The 20171-nt window shown below is 38.8% G+C and overlaps 1 protein-coding gene across 2 annotated transcripts in view; it reads left to right on the forward strand.

Moving 5' to 3' along the window:
- ASPG (asparaginase) overlaps positions 1-20171 on the forward strand; it is a 48997-nt gene that overhangs the window by 13851 nt on the left and 14975 nt on the right. For both annotated transcript variants that reach the window (XR_007509559.1, XM_049828353.1), the window contains exons 5-12: positions 1124-1207; positions 2284-2410; positions 9159-9271; positions 10773-10958; positions 13895-14008; positions 17051-17170; positions 18317-18412; positions 19327-19490. Coding sequence is in view for 1 of the 2 variants with exons in the window: in XM_049828353.1 (XP_049684310.1) it covers positions 1124-1207; positions 2284-2410; positions 9159-9271; positions 10773-10958; positions 13895-14008; positions 17051-17170; positions 18317-18412; positions 19327-19490 (1004 nt within the window). In the remaining variant the exon portion in view is untranslated. The remainder of the gene's footprint in view (positions 1-1123; positions 1208-2283; positions 2411-9158; positions 9272-10772; positions 10959-13894; positions 14009-17050; positions 17171-18316; positions 18413-19326; positions 19491-20171) is intronic.

Genomic DNA, 20171 nt, shown 5'->3' on the forward strand with positions numbered 1-20171 from the left:
GTTAGCTGTCTTTTTTTTTTTTTTTTCTTTTAAAGCCCTGAAGCTTATTACTTCTTACTTCATCAGTTGTTATCCTGTCTGATGTTAATTGTTGCATTCTTTATAATTTTTTAAATGATCTCTAAGCATTAGATGCATTTTTGATCATTTTGGTTCCACAAAGCATCTAACATGGTCTGTTTCCTTTCCTCTAAAGACTACATTTATTAATTTTCAGTCTCTTAGCTGGAGATCAGCCCTTTGCATGTTGTCTGAGGGGGAGGGGTTGTCTTACTAGAATAGCTTGCTTGAGCGTAAAATACAGCTCTAATCACAAAGGAGAGCTGAAACATTGCACTGTAAAAATTTCCCTCCCCCATCTCATAACTTCCCTTTCACATGTGGTCTATTTGAAGTCAAGATACAAAAGTCTAGGAAGGAGTAGGCTCCCACTTACTGTCTTGACATGGGGCAGACTAGTTGTGATACATCACATTCTAGGTTTTACTTTCTTTTTGGGTTTATTGCTTGGAGATCTGCCTGACATATGATCTAGCAATGGAGCACGTGATTTTTTTTTTTCATTGCTGAAAGGAACTCTGCCTCTCTATTAATAAAGAGGTAATTTGAAAAGGCATGGAAGTCATCGCTCAGCAGACCAAAATTCTGGTTTTAATCTTGTCCTTTTCTGTTGGTAATAATGTGCTGGCTCGGTTTTTCTATACTATGAGGAAAGATGGTGCAAGAGAGCTGTTGTGAAGCCCATAGTGGCAGTTCTGTATAATCTGGGGCTGTTGCTTTTTCTCTGTACAATCTCTTTTCCCATGCTCAGTCACTTTAACTATGCCTGCTTCCTATTTTTTATATTTTTCCTGAATCTGTCTTTCAATCTGCTTAATCACACTAGAATTATCTCTATATTGGCTTTTAAGCACTTAAATTATAAAAGTCTGTTAAGCACAGAGGGAAATCCTGCCACCTGCTGCAGTCTAAAATAGTTGGATGAAGAAGGAAACTTTATTTGTCATAAATCATTGTTACATAAATTATTCATGTATTTGTATTGCATAAGTTGGACTCTTTTTTTTCCGCTGTGTAGGCTTTACATAAGGGACAGGGTGTAACTTCATTCTCTGCTCTTTAGGTGCCCATATACGAGTTGCAGAATGATGGCCGAGCCAACCTTCTGGGGGCACTGCTCTTTGCTGGGCAGTTCGTGATTCCTGAGGTCTGTTTGCCTGTGAAGACTGTCTCAGAAGCTGCTTTTCTCCCTCTAGCCATGATACATACTTAGATACTCAAAATATCTGGTAGGCAGTAAGGAATTGTACTTAAACAGAAAGATAAATGGATTCTGCTGAGGTAAAAGGCGCTTGCATGGCAAAGCATGTGCCATTTTCTCAGGAGTCATGTCCCATTTTGCCTGTATACAATCTATAAAGACTATCAAGTCTAAAATGTAGCTTGCAGCAGACTTGAAATCAGAGGTTCCCTTGCGACTATGTGGGATCTGAAACACTTGTCAGTCAGTTTTTTAACTGAAAGTTACTCTGAAGTTCTAAAGTTGCTCTAGAACTGGTAGGAGTGTATTCTAGCTCTAGTTCCTGAAGACTGAAGTGTTGAGGATGATATACCTAATGGACATGGAAGTACCTCCATGATCTCAGCACCCTGCCTTTAAAGATGTTGGTGCTGTGCAGCCCAAAAATCAGGGAGAAAACTGGTCAAGTTACACCTCATTTCACTTCTACCATGCTCCCAAAGCTGGTTCTTGTAAGACAACAGCAATAGCTGACTGTCCAAGATTTTCGTAACTGATAACAACTTTGAGGTATCTCTTTTTTCTTCAAATTCCAATTGACAAATTTTAAAGGACTTGAAGTAACCTAATTATTTATGTGTGGTAACTCTTTTGAAAGTTATCCTCATTTTCAGCAGGCCTTTTGTTAAGGTTTTGGACTCTGAATTTAGATAAAACTGATGAACTTATTAAAAAGTCCACGCTGTTTCTTTCATCTATCTCTGAAGTGGACTCAGGCAAATTTGCTGTCTCCTAGACTATGCCTCATGAGAAGATTACGAAACTAGTTAGCTCTTAACTTGTTTTGTTCTTAAATTCTTAAACCAATGTGTGACAGATGTGCCAACTCTTTTTGAAAGAGTAAGAGTTGTAAACATCTACTAGCCTCTGAGTTGCTTTAAAGATTTAGAAAACACTTTATAAAGGACGGACTACAGTATTTATCTACTGAATCTTTTAATTACTGGCTTATTCACAGACCTGTTTCTTTACTTGTCTTGCAGGTGTGCCTGTATTTTTATAATAAACTGTACAGGGGAAATAGGGTGACTAAGGTGGATGCTGGGAGTTTCAATGCCTTTTCCTCACCTAACCTGCCTCCACTTGCAAATGCTGAGGTTGATATTACAAGTAAGCAACATCATCTTTTAAGCCTTGTAATTTATGCCACATGCAATAGAACTCTAGCTGAAAAGAATCTGTGCCTATGTAGTTGAAATGCTGTTTTTAAACTCAAATATCTTTCAAAGCCCTGTAGCTTGATTCCACTTTATCTGCTCTGAAACTGTTTAAATATTAGTAAGACTGAGAATTTGTGACTCAACTGCATTTATCTGTTGAACATAGATGTGAGCTAGACTGACTTTGACTAAAGATCCAGACTAACCAGAGGGAATGTTGCCCCTGTGTCATGAAAATGCTTGCTCTGAAGATAAAAACGAGGGAGTGAGGACTGAAAGAACAAAGAGTTTAATCTCATTAATGACCATGCTGGGCTCCGAAATCAGGCAAAAGAGTCATGGCAGAGTACTTGCAGCTTCAACGGATTCTCTGTTTGATGCATGCCATTGTTTAAGATGGTTTACTGGATATTTAGGACCTGTCTAAACTGCAAGCACACCAAAACAGCAGACCTAGAGTGTGTGCTGTGTGAAGGTTTTTTTTCCGCAAACTTACTCAGGCTCCCTATAATTTCTGTCTGTCTGTTTTTTAAGGAGTGGAAAAACTACATGAAGATTTCAGGACCCATTTGCAAAGTCATTAACACATTGATGTCTCTTCTTGGATAAATGGCAGCCTTTCTTTGGAGAGGGAGGAGAGAGACATGTTTGGAATCTAGCCAAATGAGGAGTTGCCAAAAACATACTGAAGGACAGTTTTAAAAAATAAAGCATGTTATTTGAGCTGCTTTTGGGTTGGCTAGGTATATTAAAAAGCAGTAGGATTTGGTGACAGTCTCCATTATTACAAAAAACTAGGAATAGGAGGAGGTTCCCGAATTCTTTTGCTAGGTGCTGTTAGTGGCAGTAGGAGATCTAGCCCTGTGCCATACAGCGTGCCATTCTGAATGGTTTCTACTGCTAGAGAGAGAGACATTCTGCAATTTGGAAAAATAAACGTATCCCTTTAACCTAATGAGTGGTAGTTAGTTAACAAAGTTTCAGGATCAAAGCAGTGTTTGTAGCAGCCAGATACAAACTGAGGAAGCCTGTGAAATACTGTAGTGGTCCATAAGACATCTCTCAGGTAGAGTCTGCCACTGTTGTATTACTGTGCCGTGTCAAATACGGTGTATCTGAAATCAACAGAAATGGTGTCAGTTGATTGTTGCAGTAAATTGGGGAGAATCTTCTTTCCTGGGTTTTTATGAACTGCATCAAATAGGGTATAAATAAATTCTACTTACTGAGTGATCAATAATGAAATCAAGCTGCAAATTGCATGCTGTTTCTCTCTCGGATTTGAATGCACTGTTCTGTGATTCCTTGTCTATAGAAGAAAAATGATAAAGTTATTAAGTACTTCCCTTGGCCCATATTGGGTCCCATTATCTTTTCAGTAGAATGCCCCATTGAGATCAGTGGGGATTTCTGATTTAAAAACCAATGGTGTGATAGGCTCTATTTTTATTTGTTTCAGTTGATTACCCAGTTAGGGTAGCATCATTTATCCAAGATAACGGTGTCAGTATTGAAGGATTGTTTCATTTTGAAAAAACATAGTTTATAGTATGGACAATCTACTAGTGCTGCTTTATTTTGTCCAAAGTAATTGTTTGAAACATTGCTGTCTCCCTTGTGTTTGCTTGTACAATCCTCATATGAAGCTTTCATGGAGACAAGGAACCACTTGGGCTTTTAAAAACAAACAAAACAAATCTAGCATCTTTTAACTTTTTATTTTCAAATTACTTTGTATAATATGTCTTAATTGTCCTGTAGACAGGGCTGACTCTTGCTGCTTCAGCGTTATGGAGAGCAGCCTGAGGATGCCAGGAGGAGTAGACCATGTGTAGAAACTCTTCCTTAGGCTTTCCTGTTCTAACAAAGCTGGGAATGGAAATTCCACAGAAGCGGAGGGGGACACCTGACAGGATGGAGGGAGTGGGGAGTGTAATGGGATCATGGGTTGGTATGCAGGGATGAGGAGAGGACATGCTGTTCCAGGCTAGGCATACCATATAAAAGCAATGATCTACTTTAGAGCCAGAGAGGGAGAAGCTTAGTCCTCTTCCCTTCCCTAACCTAGCTGTAGCTCTCTTCTTTGTTTTTGATATCCATTTTTCACCCTGTTCCCTCTTAAGGTGAGGCTCCCAGTGGATTTCTGATCCCATCAACTGGCTGTGTTCTTGGCCACATCCTTAACTGTGTTAGGAACACCTAAGAGTCCCGTTACCCAGTTTTAGATGAGCAAGCGTGTCAGCTTCCTAAAGACTTTTCAATTTAGTACAAGAAACACCTGTAAGAAGTGAAGAATTCTAGCCCACTCCTGAGATGTGTAAGAAATCCAATGCTGATGGGGAATACTTTTGCACCAGAATCGGAAATCTCTGTATGAAATGGACAATATAGAAATAATCAAAAATATTTTTAAAATCTTAAAGCTTATCGAATAAAAGACCTTGCCCTATTTCTCCCATATTTTGTAAACAGGAGAGACAAAGAGGACTACTTCACTTGAAATTTGTGAAGAGTCTCAGTATATTTCATAACTGATTGCTCTCCTCTGTACTTCATTGTCCTGAAGCAAATATGAAACTTGCTTTGTTACCACGGCTGGACTTTCTTCATCACACATGCATGTAACTTCTGGGAGTGGTGCACATGTACAGGACTGTATGATGAGAAACATAACTTGTGTAGGGGGATGAACAGAGCCTGTGTGACTGTGCTTGCGGATGTGGTACAGCAGCACCAGAAGGTTAAAAGGCACTTTTGGGCTTGTCTCTCCACTGTCTCATTAGAGAGAAGCTATTTGTCACTGGCCAAGTCTGTGTCTTGGTTGGCAGTTGTGGTTATTTATAGTAAAAAGCCCAAGTCATTTATGTGTTAAGGCGAATGCCAGCTCTCTTCACAGAAGTGCTTTTGGTGTCATTCCTCCCCTCCCCCCCTCCGTAAGTAGACATGTTGATTCTTGCAATGACACCATTCAATTTAAAATTCAATTCAAAAGGTGTGTGTCAATTGTTTTATAACAAACTGCCAAAAAAGGGGGTCTATGTTTGTTTGCCGCCTTCAGGAATTTACAGCCATAGGTTGGCCTGTACTCCCCACCCCTTGGCTGCTGCCATGAATTGTAATGAATGCCAGGGCAGCTTATATAATGGTAGGGCTCGTCTGTAGCCCTGCAGAGAAGGATGAGAAGAAAGCATTGCTGTTTGTCTGGAGCTCTGCAATCACAAAAAGCTGTATTTCTTGTTTGATTTCATAACTCGGAGTTCAGTCACCACTCCTAAGGGAGGTGTCGCTCTTAGTTGCTGTTCTCCCATTATAAGTTGAAACCTGCACTGTGGCATAGGCACTGCTTAACAACAGGGGGGTTTTGCTGCTTTCTAGACTGTGTAGAGCTGCTTCTCTCCTTTTTTAAGTCAAGTTGATGTTTTTTCAGTTTTTTCTGTACTAACCCTATCACCATACTTCTCTGTGTGTGTCTATCTGCATGTGTGTGAGCATGAATAAGATAAGGATGTATTTTTTTGAGCTGTAGTTTTAAAAGCTGTAGTGTTTGGTAGGGAGGGGGAGATTGGAAATAGAAGAGTATTATTTATGTGATGGTTTTGTTTGGAAGAATAAACAAATGCCTTAACATCTTGAATGCAGTCTCCTTGAATAATGCAATCTTTTCTATCCCAAGCCATTTTGGATACAGTATATAAATAAGCATTACCTCTTTATTTTATGTACATTGCTTTAAAAACTTTTTCTGCTGTGCAACACCAGTAGCTAGCTCACATTTGTTCCTCAGCTTTGTATCCATATTTACATAATGCAGTACATTATATCACTATATCAGTTAAACTCTACAAGCACAGCCCATCCAAGTCAGAACAGGTTACTGTTTTCTGTGTCGTGCCAAAACTGAATATCCCTAATTAGTCACTCTTATCCATAGGATAAAAAACTCCTATGAACACTGATATATACAGCTTTTTGTACTTCACCTGCTTGTATAGGAGTTTCTTCCTTAAGAACTGTTAGTGATTCCTAAGATATTTTTATTTTTTTTATTTTTTTTTAATTTAACAAAAAAGATTGCTGTGTGGAATGACTACAGGCTGCAAGACAGCTGGTTTATTCAGTACAAGGAAGATGCTTGAACTTAGCTCTGCGACATAAATATTCTTCCTTTTGGGGGATGTAATCTTTGAGATGGAGGATGCAAAGGGTGTGTTCTAAACTTTTTTTTTCCCCTGCATAGCACTCTGCCTCACTTAAAACAGTTCTGAATAAATCTGAGATGAAGTCAGGCTTTTATGTATATTTGTTTGGTTTTGACTCTTGCATCACACTTGCCTTTTGTTCTGCCTTTTAGACTGATTTGTCTAATGGAAAACTAACATCTGTGGAGTCTGCAGTACCAAGCACATTCTGTAGGCTGACGAGGTTCATGACCAAGAGAGTGTTAACTCAGGGACAATCTTTAGTTCTCTTTTTTTTTTTTTTTTTTTTTTTTTTTTTAATATAGTTAGGAATTACATCACTGTACTATGTCTGCATGCATTACATTTATCTTGACGATGATATGTTATTTGGTAGAGCATACTCCAAGAGTACAGGTATAGACCTGGTATAGGTCTGACTTCTGAATCTATCCTCTGATCTCTCTCCTTGGTCTTCTACTTTTGGCAGTATTTTAGTGATCCATGCCAAGGCAGGTTTCCTCAGTTCATTCTTCCAAGTTCATTACAGGCATTAGGGATGCTAATAGTTGCCAAACTTAGTAGTATGCATTTGTGAAGTTTTGGCAGGGACTCCTAGCTTATGGACTATAAAGGAAAGAAAGCTCTGATACAGTTTTATTACCATCCCTTCTTATAGAGGAGGCTGCTTTTAAAGAAGTAATCTGTGTGTTAGAAGGTTGAAAGGATTGTTTTTATTGCTAAACGCTGCTGCTTCTTAAAGCACAGTGCTCATGAGTGAATGTGGTTAGCCAGGCCTATGAACCTCAAGCAGAACAAATGCATGACTTTCTGTACTCACCCATGTACCTCCTGCAGGTCTCTAACTTGCTCTGGAAAGCTCATGGAGATCTTTGAGAGCTACTTGGCTAACTACTAAATCCAACCAGGTGGTTTCAGAACGATGCTGGTCAGCTTAGCACAAAGAAGGGAACTGTAGAAATGGTGTGTATTTCTGTTCTCCCATTCCCAGGGCATTAGGAATCCACGTGCTGAAGTGTGGCTGGCTGGACAAACATAATGCCAAGCCAACTGCTTGTGACCTGTTTAACAACATATGGTATGTTTTCAGAAAGAACATACAGAGGCTCTAGTTGCTGACAGGGCACTATGACAGAAAGGGAAGGTTCATAAAGTCTTACAGGTGACTGCTATTTTCTGTCCTGACTTAATGGATTGTTTAGTTTTTAGTATTTCTGGTAATGGGGCAATAGAGTTGGCTTCAATGGAAGCTTTCAAATGTACTCTGAATTTTTTTGCAAATGGCTGTCTGCTGATTGCAAGAGATTGCAACAGTAATTGGTGTGAGTAACCCTCCGCATGGCTGAGAGCAAGTCACTAATATGCATGCAGATCTTTTATCTGTCTTGCTGCTTGGGAGTTTCTGCAAAATTTAAAAAGCTTAAATCATGATGGGGAAACTGGTAGCTTTGCAGCATGGTCAACTTTCATTGAAGCATGATGCTCTGAGCTGTTGGCTGCTGTTTGGTAAACCTTTTCCACTGCCTTGTAGGAGTCATCAGCGCTACCAACGCTGTGCTCCTACACTGAAGTAGTAAAATTTTGAAATCAATAATGCATGACTTGGCTTCTAATAATGCAACACAAACAAACTATTAGTTAAACAGCTGGCTTCTGGCTCTAAATGTATAATCGGAGTTAATTGAATCCTTGCTATTTTATTTAATCGTTAGTAACTACCTAATAAACTCTGGAGGTGATTAGCGGCAACACTAACTGCATTTGTCATCTCTTATGTCTGGGAAGATGAAGGTCTGTTTTCCAAACATGAATCCAGGCTGGTATCAGGCCAACTACATAACAATGAAGTTCAGGTCAGTGCGTGACAAGCAAATATCTCACCTATGCTGGACCTGCACGACCCTCTGTTGGTTGAGGCTTTCTGAGCACTCTGAATGGGCAGAGTTGGCATTAACAGGGCATGTTCAACATCATGAACCCATCAGATCTAGTACCCAGATGCTTTTCATGGCTATCAGACCTCTTTTTTGAAGAGGTTGTAGTAGAGGTATACAGCTTTGTGTCTGATAGATCATTCTGTTTACTAATGGTCATTGAACTAAAATATCAATTTTGGAAGTCTTTGCTATAAAATGCTATTAAATTGAAGCAAGCATATGTGTTAAATATCTCCCTGAAGGGCACTAACTTAGAAATACTGACAAGTAATACCGATATGTCTCGCAACCTAGACTATTTTGGAATTAAAACTAAAATTTTAACACAGTCAAGCCTCACCTGGATGTGGCCTTGAAGACATATTTTGTGGCACCTAATAAATAAGGTATGTTAGATCAGCTGCTATGGCTGCTGTCTTGAAAGAGCCTTCCTTTTCTCTTTTCAAAACGCATTGTCTTTCATGAATCCCCTACATAAGAAACAGATGATGTTCTAAGTATGAAGTGCTACAAGTGTACTTAATATAATGTCTTAAATTCAAAAGGCCATTTCTCTTAACAGTAAACTGGGAAACAGTGTGGAGAGCCAATACGAAAAAGAAATTTCGAGTTCATACCAATATGAACAGGAATGTTGGACTTCTACGAATCTTCCCAGGAATCACCGCTGCTGCTGTAAGTGTCACCACTTCATTTTGGAAGTGGGTGAAGTGATGCTCATATACTTGATTAGTTAGCTGAAGTAGGGAAGCTGCATTCTTTGTAGCAGTAGTTGGGGTTTTGGAGGGAAAGGAAAGGATCTGTCATCTTCTGAAAAATGTTTTTCGGAATATCAGAGCATTCAAAGACTATTTTCGTATGCCATAAACTATTGATAAAAGCTTTTCAAATATCTTTTGTCTGAACCGGCTGGGCTCTGAAACTTAAAATTAATCTATCGGGGCTCATAAATAGGTTAAGTGTGCTTTTCTAGAGAGTTGCAGGTTACAGTGACCATGGAAATGCTCTCTTGCTGCATATTGAGGCATACTAATAGATGTCTTGTCTTGTCAAAGAATATACAATATGGTGTGTGGAGGGGAGTGACTATTTCTGCAACTCATGCTTCTTTTTTAAGGTTCGTTTTGTCTTACACTGATGGTTAACATGACCCTCAGAATTCATACAGAGCTGAAAATGAGAAGTGGGATTTTTTTTTTGCCTTTAGAAATTATTTTGCAGAACTGTGGTTTTAGGTAGATTTGTCTTTAAATTTCTGTCTGATACTACTTCCATTAAATTGACAAGTCTTTTGTGGCTGTTGCGATCTTAAATTGAATACAGTAGTTTAAGCAGCACTCCTCAATTGTCTTACCATTCTTTTTAGGTGAATATGAACAGATGGAAAGGCAGAGGGGTGGTATATTTGCAATAAAACTCCAACTGCATAGTTAGCCTCATGGGGGCTTACAGCGTATTGCATTTAGCATACGTGATCAGCAAGGAAACATCTAGGTTGTTTAAAATACATCTTTCTGAGAAGAGGACTTTGCTAGGCATTCTCTTACAGTGAGGCACAATAGCTACCTCATTAACAACTGACTCAGAATGTATTAGTGCCTCTTTTTTTTTTTTTTTTTTTTTTTTCTTCTGCCTTGAGTTAAATCAATTTTGAGTTAAAAAACTCCAGGCTTCATTAGAATGTTCTTTCCTGAAAGGTGAGACACTCTCTTTCTTAGTTAGGCAGACATTTGTTAACAAAACTCTTTGCTAAAGTAACAAATCTGGGTAGGGGTGAGGGTTCTAGTCTCAATTAATAATTCTACATTTATTTCATACGTGTAAATCTACCTTTTTGTTCCACCATGGTGCAACAGTATAGCCTGTTAATGGCACTTGAACAATAGCATCCTTTTTCACACTGAGGTCATGACTGTAGAAAATAGTTTATTTTAAAATCTATCCCTCTAGGAATTTTAAAGGAAGCTAGAGAGTGAAATTCTTGGGGTTTTAAAGCTTATTCTACAGTCCTAGTTACTGCAAATAGGGAGCACAGAAGGGCATGAGAAGACTGTAAGGTATGAGAGCCTCTAAGACTACAACAGGAATAGACCATTTTTAAAAATTGTGCCATACATGAAAATCTTAAAGTGACTTAACACACCTTTTGTCTCTTCCCTGTCTTGTTTTTCAACAGGTAAAAGCGTTTCTTCAGCCTCCAATTGAGGGCATTGTTCTTGAAACTTATGGAAGTGGCAATGCCCCAAACAACAGAGAAGACTTGCTGGAAGAACTGAAGAAAGCAGCCGAACGAAAAGTAGTCATTCTAAACTGTACCCAGTGCTTAAGAGGGTCAGTTAAAACTGTTTATGCAACAGGGCAGGTAAGCATTGTGCGATGATTTCAGACTCTACTGCTGTCTAAAAGAAACATCCCACTGATACAACTTGATTGTATGCTGCTAGTAGTCCCAGTGTATAAAACCAGATATTGCTCATAAAATAACTGTATCTGAGAAATCTTAAGCTGGAAGCATTTAAATATGTACCTGCAAACAAGACCCTGTTACTCCTAGTCTGAGTGGTTGAAAAAGTCAGCTCAGATCGCAGATTAGTGATTGCTTGCTCCTGTCATGTGCAGCACTCCAGGATACCTTGCATTAGATTGGTAGTTTCTCTCCAAAGGGATTCCACTGAGCTAGAAGCTAGCTTAGGGGTCAGATGATCAAATAAAGTAGTATATGATAGGCTAGCAATTACTTAGCTACCGCATAAGAACATCAAGAAAGCCTGCAAATCCAAGCAATATTCCAGATCACAGGTTTTTATTTGATTGAAGATTGGAGAACAGTATGTAAGGAAGTGTCTGTCTTGCAGAATGGAATCAGTTGTGTTTAAACCATGAAGGCTAGCTTAAAGGAGGCTTTGTGTAGAGACTGTTAATATTCAGAGCATTTTATAGTGAGTTTCTTAATTGTGTATTAAGACATGACATCACTGGGACTAATAAGAGCTCAAAGCCATATAAGAGTTTGTGTTGCATGTGGTAGTGTGAAGGAAGCTGGTTTAACTGGCCTTTATAAAAAGGCTAGCCATTAATAGCCAAGAAGCACTGCCAGAGGGTGACTCATCCCTGTTTTAGACACCTGGTTTTGTTGGGAGCAACCACCTGTCTGGCAGAGCCAGCCTCTTCAGTTAACTGTAAGACAAACCTAGTTTGGTGCTGAAACCTGCCTCTTTTAACAATGGTTTTGACACAGCTTTAGATTATATTTGCTTCAAGAACACATAGTCTATTTTGAGGGTAAAGGAAAGGAGATTGTAAGAGTTTTTATCCACCTCTTCAGTATCCAAACTCAGTATTTTCTGATATGGGCAGTCATTTGGGTGTTGGTAAAACTTTTGCATAACTTAATGGAGATGTTTTGAGAAGTATTAACTTCTGCAAAGATCCCGTGCTCTGTAGCAAATACAATAGGAATATATGAATTATACAGAACAGTTCACATGGAAGGTAGAAAGCAGTTAAGTCAATAAAAGACACCAAACTTATATTTGAAAAACAGCATGAAAATGAAGTCTAGCTTTTATTTGGTGTTCTGCTTGAAATGAATGGCTAAAATGTGTGGAGGGAAGAAAAAAATCTTTCCTATGCTCTGGTTAAAAGATTAGTAGACACCTCTAAAATGGCTTTTTGCACTCTGATCCAGACTGTTGATATGCTGAATTGAAAGATTCTGCTCAGGTCTTACTGAACCATAGAAGGCTGTGTGGAAACATGTTCACTTCTGCCTTCCACTGTTTATATAGAGCAAGTATTATATTGCTTCAGCATCTATTGATGGACGTTGTCCTGTTTTCTTGGCATCTTTTGAGGAGAATACTGACAGAGCCAAGTCCTACAAAATTACTTCATTCTTGTTCTTTCATTGCCTTCTGCTTTTTATAAGGAACTGCTCAATGGAGGAAATATCATAGGTGAATGCTGCAAAGTTGCTGCAATGTTAACTTTGATTTTTCTTTAAATAAAACCTTTCACAAGTCTTTGCATATGGCTAGGCCATTTTTCACTCATTAAAGCTAGCCAGGTGGATCAGCTGAGTCCCTGGTTTCCCTTGAAGTGTTTGTTTTAATTAACTGAATATCTGGCCTCTGATCCATCTACACAGCAGAAACTTATAATTGAGGGGACTTTAGGTATAAGAAGGAAGCTGGGAAATCCCTTCCTCCTCCCCTTTCTCAAGCCCACTGAAAAAGCCATAACTGTTCTTTGGCTAGCTCTGCAGTACAGAAAGTATTTCTCACCTTCTCTGTATATGTTTTCCCATGGGACTTTTAAAAATGTTAGTCTGGGTCTCTTGGAGGTGGTTAATGAGCTGATTAAGGCTCTGTATCTTGCTAAAAATATTTGTTAAGCCACAACAAGTTTCAAATCTGAAGCTTATATACTAGGTATTTAAAAGTAAAATGCAGTGTAAAGAACTACTGCAAGATGCTTAACTGTGAGGCATCACGTTATGGCAAAGATGATGATCTGTGGTTTAGAGAAGCCCAAGCGTTTGCCCAGGTACAATTTAGTGACAAGAGATCTGAAATCTCCTTTGTCTTTGCAGTCTTGGTCACTGTACGCTTACAGGGCTTGCTGACCACAGCAAAGATCTTTCTGCTCTTTGCTTTGGTTCAGATAGTTTATTTTTTTTAACTACCAGAAAGATAAGTTAAAAAGGTCATCTTTTTCAGTTGTTCTTGTCAAAACTGTGTAAATTACATATTTTAGTTGTACGTTCTAAATCATAAACTGCTAGCACAGCCTGAAAGGATCTGAAAACACTCCTGCTGTGAGCAGCACACTGTAGTGCTGGAATTCATCCAAAGCAGTGCCCCATAAAAGAATGGTAAATATGTCTGTGTGAGAACAGCCTACTTGGCAATGTTCAAAATGCCACTGGGTTAAAACAGAGTAACTGCAGCTTTTCAATAAAGGGAATCTGACAACTCTGCAGATAGCTGATACAGACCTGTAACCTTTCCCTTTTAGCATAGTAAGTGACCGTGGCAAGCGTTTGGTTGAATTCTTCAATGTTATTGCATGAAAAGGAATTTAAAGTAAAAGTCGTCTTTATTCAGCTGGCTGTAGTATTTGCTTGGTATTTGATAACTAAAATTACAAAAGTTACAGTGGCAGTAGGAGGAGCAAGGGAGTGGAGGCATAGCTGCATACTGTATTCTGTGTAGCTACTCATCATTCATGTACATCTTCTGTACACGCAGGTATTTCTGAATGCTATGCTAATTGGAGTCATTATTCCTTTTTATTCAGACTCTCGCTGATGTTGGAGTAATTCCTGGAGGTGATATGACACCAGAGGCAGCCCTAACTAAACTGTCATACACACTCAGCAAGAGTAAGCTTAGCTGGGAGGAGAAGAGGCAGGTAAATATTTCAGTGTGACCTTGAAAGGCTTTAACTTTCCCATCGACTGTGCTAACTTCTGCTTAGCTGAATGCCTTGAGCTTCTCTCTTGCATTTAAAAGCAATTGGTTCCAAAGCCATAATGTGAACATCACGTGGTTTGGGGGTTTTTTCCTTAAGGAAAATACTGTTAGACAACTGGATGTATGTAGATTGGGAGAGAAAAGAATTCTCTGCATAAGTCAGGTGAAGACTATGACTGAGTGATAAAAATGCCATCTTTAAACAGTAGTAGTCTACATTGGACATTTCTGTACTAAAAACCCATATGTGGAAATTCATATGGGAGACAGAATCCCAACCCTACTGAAGTCAGCAAAGATCTTGTCATTGATCTTAGTGTGGAAAAGATCTCATCCAAGACTCACTCACACACTAAATATTGCCTACAGCCTCTTCCTTTACAGCATTACTCATGACAGTGTTAGATTTTGTTTCTCTAAGAGGAAGTACACTTTATAAATATATAAAAAATAGAGGATTATTCCAAGAACCAATTGTAACTGATTTTAAAATCATAACCCCTTTAACAATGTTCTTACTGTTCATTGGTGTTTAACCAAGGCTTTTTTTCCTCAAGTTATATAGTTACATATCATGTTTCTTTTATACAAGGAATGTACAGCTCTGAATTAGATAGGGGAGCAGCAGTCTGCAGGAATGCATGTGTCCCTATGCTTATATGCCTTGAAATCATAATCCTGATACTTTGGGAGATGACATCATGATGAGTCATTCTCTAGACTTAAGCACTGCATGCACATGTGTATCTTATGATGGTGTTTTGTTTTTATTAAAACTGAAACAAATTTGATCACTATTTCATGCTCAATATCTTCCAACCAGTAGCAGCTGTTGAGACAAACATATTTGGGTACCTTTGATCAGAAGTGGGGTAGCTGGAAGTACCACTTACTGACCTTAGAAACAGTTTCAGGCTCTGAGCTTTTGGCTGTTTGCTAAAGCAAGCCCTGGCTCTGAAAAATGAGAGGAGGAGGAGCTATGTGTTTCTTCAGTGAGGATGGCAGGAACACACTCTGTGCAAGAACATGCTTGACAGGCGACATAACACTGTGTGAAGAGTAGTGGTATTGTATGTGTTTATGTATATACACTTTAGAAACCCAGGCTCTTCACTGATGCCTCTTCGGTACACTCACTGGCCCTGGAACTTATATATACTAGGCTGGTTTTGTTGGTTTTTTTTTTAATGCAGACTTTCATCTTCTTGCACAGAGGATTATTTGACCTGGGACAGGAGAAACTTTCCTAGCTGGCTTCCTGCCTAGGTGTGTGAGTTAAAACTTAATTTCAGATCCAGTTTGCTGAGGTGAGATAGCTGACTTACTCAAGTGAGGACTTGGTGATGGGATGTTTTAGATAACACTGACACAAGGTACTCCTGCATCTTCATGTGCTGCCCTTTGGAATGTGCTACACAGTTTGTGTGGTGGTGCTGGGACCTCCTTTATATGGTGTGAAAAACAAAATAACTTTTGCAATTTCTTTGAGTTAAGCAGGATCGGTTTCCTCATTTGACTCATTGTACAGACCCACAAACAATTGTGTTGGCACAACTAAGGGAGCAGCATGCTGCATTGCCTGGGCAGGAATGAGTGGTAGAGACCAGGAGAAGAAGAAAGCCTGGAAATATGTTGTCTGTGGCAATATCTTCAGCTAAACATATCACCAAACAATAGTCTCCCAAGAGACGGAAGCTCTCCTGAAGCTGGCGTGGTTATTTTAGGATTCTCTTTCAACACAAAGAAGCAAGGAATGTGCCCCCAGACACATGCAAATGGCTGCAGAGCTGGTAGGACTGACTAAGGCACGTAGGGCTTTGCACTGGGTGCATTTAGCACAGGTGCCAATTGCTAAGGTTACCTGTGCAAAGCAATGATCTCAACCTGTCAAACTCTAAAAGTGCGCCAAAGCAGTTGGTATCCTCGGAGTTGCATGCATATGGGACTCTTCCAGCAGACGGCTACAGTGTTGTCAGCGCTTGGAGTTGGTTTTTTTGTTGTTTTTTTTTAATAAAGGGCATGCCTAGACATAAGTAAACCTGGGGCATTCCTCCTTCCAACATCACATCTGTTTCTTGCAAACTTTCACAGTCTTGCTTTTTAAAATTCTAATTGAAATAACTATGTGCTTTATAGCTGCATCAGCAACATTTTGTGAAAGAGTGCCAGTATGTAAAATTGTCAGAATTGAGGAAACCAGTTGCTTTTTCTTAATGACTGGCTTCTCTCTCTGTTCTCAAGGTTTCCCAGAACCTGTCTTTTGGAGTATTTTCATTTCTGTATTGCCATATTCAAGCACTTTCTACACGCAAATTGGCTGACATTTTTTTCGTGTTTTTTTTTTTTTTCCTGGTGATATCAGATGCACCCACCCTGCAAACTGTTACGCACCTGCTTTAATATTGAATGACTAGTACTACTGTAGACCCTTGGCATTCAAAGCTGGCTTTATGGCCAAATTTTAACAAAATCAGGACTAATGGAGCTGTTTGAAAATCCATTGAAATACATGACCGTCCATAAGCAGCACTAGGCTTTGTTTTGAGGCCTATGTATACAGTCTGTGTAGGAGTACTGAGGTTTGGGAGTGCTGGCAAAAGGCAGCATTTCAGAATATTCTGGTCTTCAGCCTCACTCTGCTAATTACTCACTATCTTTGTGTTTTTAAGTAGGCTGCAGCTTATCCCACTAGGCAACTTTTGTCTGCATACTCTAAAAATTGGGGTGTTTTGTTATGTGCTTATTTTGGTTTCTTTGCTTTGGAAGAAAGTTTTATTTGCCTGTCCCTTCCCCCCCCCCTTTGTCTTTTTAAACTTGCAATCTTCATGAGACAGTAACTGTTTCTTTAATCTTTTGTCTGTATTCAATTAGTTTCCATAATTCCTCCAAACAATTTTCTAACTTGATCCTAAGGTTTTTTTATTAGACTACTACCATATTTTTCCTCTGCTAACAAAGGATTTGAATGCTTGCTTTTCAGATGCTGAGTGAAAATCTAAGAGGAGAAATGACTGTTGTACCCACAGGAGCCAAGATCTCTCTGAGAGATAGCAAGTTTATTCAAGTGATTGCCAAATCTCTAAGTATCAGCAGCAAGGAGGTATACACTTAAATATTTACAACTGACCTCATGTAAAGCTGTAAACTCAGTTAAATGAACCTAGCTTAAAGATGAACAGCAAAGCTGAAAAGAAAAATGGAACATTGGAGCTTTTATTTTTTTTATTTTTATTTTTTTTTTTAGTACTGAGTGTCCCAACTAACCAGTTGGGTTAGGGAGAAAGGACACAATGACAAGCATAACATTAAAATGTTTTTAATTAAAAACACATTAACTTTTTTTCTCCCCCTCTTTGTAGCCCCATATTGAGTTTATTTTCTTGGCTGGCTGGTTGCAATAACAAGCCTCAGACGGTTGCTCTAATTCAGGGTATCAATGATATGAAAAAGTGCTTTGTATTTTTGTGGTCAAATGGATTGACAGTTTCGAGCAATCTAAATAATAATGGGTAAAACAGCTTAATTGTACATGAAATCATAGAAGGCTGATACTAAGGAAGCACTACACAAGTGTAATGTGTGGTGTTTAGTATTAGTCCTTCCCAATTGGAAAATTATAAAATACAGTATTGGTTGTAAGATGCAAGTACTTGCTTTTCTCTTGGCTAAGTTTCAGGGAAGATGGGATTTTCAGTAGCTAATGATTACTGAATGTATGGTGGTTCTTTAGTAAGCGTGAGAAATGGGAGGATATTTAGAGGGCCTATGGGACTTGTCACTGGAGGTTTGGAAGTACAGGTTATACAAATATCTGAGGAGTCACATGAATAAAGTTGATCCAGTCTTGAGGAGTCACATGAATAAAGTTGATCCAGTCTTGAGGAGACTGGACTATATGGTCTGTTCCAACTCCTACTAGTGCTGTTTCTCTTACTGGACTGATGTGTAACTATGGCAGTACGGAGATGGTAATTAGTGCATGCACCTTAAATGGTATATATAGATATCAGGTAATTGTGGTGTTGCCAGGTAGGAATATAAATCTTCATGGATGGTGAGACCCACAAAATGTAAAATAAACATGAGACTTCTTTCCTTCCAAGAACTAAATGCTACCAGCTTTAAATAACCAAATGACTAATTTGGAAACTTTACATGAAAGAAAGGGCAGTGTTTTTATGACTTGGACATCAATCAAATTAGAGGCGAGGCTGATATTAAATGTTTAATTTTGTTTGTTTCTCAGGAGTTAGAAGCCGTAAGAGATGCATTAATTCCACCTTTGGCTTGTGCTGCAGCTAAACTGGGTGACATAGATGCACTAAGAGCCATAGCAGAAATGGTAATGTAAAATTAACAGTTTGTACGAAACATTAATTTTTAAATAGAGCTGTAAATGACGGAAGGAAGCTATGCTGACTGGGAAGCAACTACCTAAGTCTTAGAATCAAAGTGCTTTGGCCAATACAATTGGTTTCTAGGCTACTCAGTCTTTGTCTTTCAAAACTGGTATGTTCTTTCCCCCATCTGGTTCTCAGCTGTTTACATTTTCTTTTGAACTGTGAAAGTACAGGTAGATTAAAATGCACGTTCTTATCTGCTAACTTTGGAACACTTTAAAATGGTTTGTGCTGCTTTCTTTCGTTTAACTTTCTTTATGCATATTCATAGTATCCAGCTTTTGGATGTAAATCTGTCATGATTAAAAAAAAAAGAACTTGAAAATTACATTTAAGCAAAACACAGTGCAGTGCTAATTCAGGATTTTTGGCTCTCCCTATAGCTCTAGCGCGGTTATACCTGAAAAAAGAAAAAGGCATTTCCCAGTATCATCTTCTACACCTTTTTTTTTTTTCTTTTCTTCTTTTTTTTCTTCCTTTCCCTCTTTGCCTTGGTTTACCCTACTCTTGAGACTTTGGTAATGGTTCTCAAGAAAGGATAAATATATATTGAAAAAATAAACTAAGGCAAGTAAAATTAGCAGACTATAGGCACAAAGCAGCTGTATGGTGTACCGCAGTAAAGTGCATATCTGAAGGGGCTCTAATGAGAATATGTGTAGAGGAGGGAACATGCAGAAGGTGAAATAAGTATCTTTACTGGTGCTAAAAAACCACTACAAGATAGACTTTAAGTTTGATAAGCTTAACATTTTAGTGGCAGAGTTAAAATGGGTTGTATGCATCTACTGTTGTACCAATAACTTAATGTGCAGCCATTATCTTTCTAGGATGTGAAGGATCTGTCCTTTTGCAGGGTGGAAACTTGAGCTGTGGAGACTATGATGGCCGAACTCCACTTCATATTGCAGCCTCTGAAGGGCACTTACCATTGGTTGAGTATTTGTTGACATCTGGTGCAACTGTTTATGCTAGAGACAGATATGGATCTACCCCACTGACGGATGCGATCAAGTTCAGGTAACAAAATTAATTTATACACCCCTCTATGTAGAGTTTATAAACCTTCTATCATTTTGGATTTGAAGTCCATCCCTGTGGTTTGGTCTTGTTTTGTCTCAGCATTCGTGTGTAAATGACAGCAGTTAAAATAACACAAACACATCATTTCAAAGGATATGACTAGCCTAAATCAAAAGATTTTTTAAAATAATATGAAATTAAGGCAAACAACTTGGTATGCATGCAGAATTTTAACATAAGATAACTTATTGCTGACTTCCTGCCTAGACTTGGTCTACAATAGCAGTACTCCACTCTTTGTTATGAGGCTTCCTTATAAAACAGAGCCAAACTGATCACTCCTTTTGACTGTCAGAAGTGAGAATGCAGGACCAAGGGCTGCCTGTTTTCTTTCTGCCCTCCCCTTTCTCATCCAGACCAGACTGTTTCAATTGGCACAAAATATACCGGTAGGTTGACATGTTTTAATCTTTCCCTTCCACCAGTGCTTTCCTGAGTGTCTTGCCGGATGACTGTTTTTTTTAATTTTTCCTTTCCGCCCACTCATAATTATATGGGATGGGTGCATGGCTCTCCCTGCTTGTGGATTTCCTCTTCCTGTTGCTCTGGATGTCAGCAGTTCTTGAATGGTAGTTATGGACATGCAATTTACTGGTCTTTTCCATGTTGTATAGTCCT

This window comes from Accipiter gentilis, chromosome 25 (assembly GCF_929443795.1).
Source record: "Accipiter gentilis chromosome 25, bAccGen1.1, whole genome shotgun sequence".
Lineage (NCBI taxonomy): Eukaryota > Metazoa > Chordata > Aves > Accipitriformes > Accipitridae > Astur > Astur gentilis.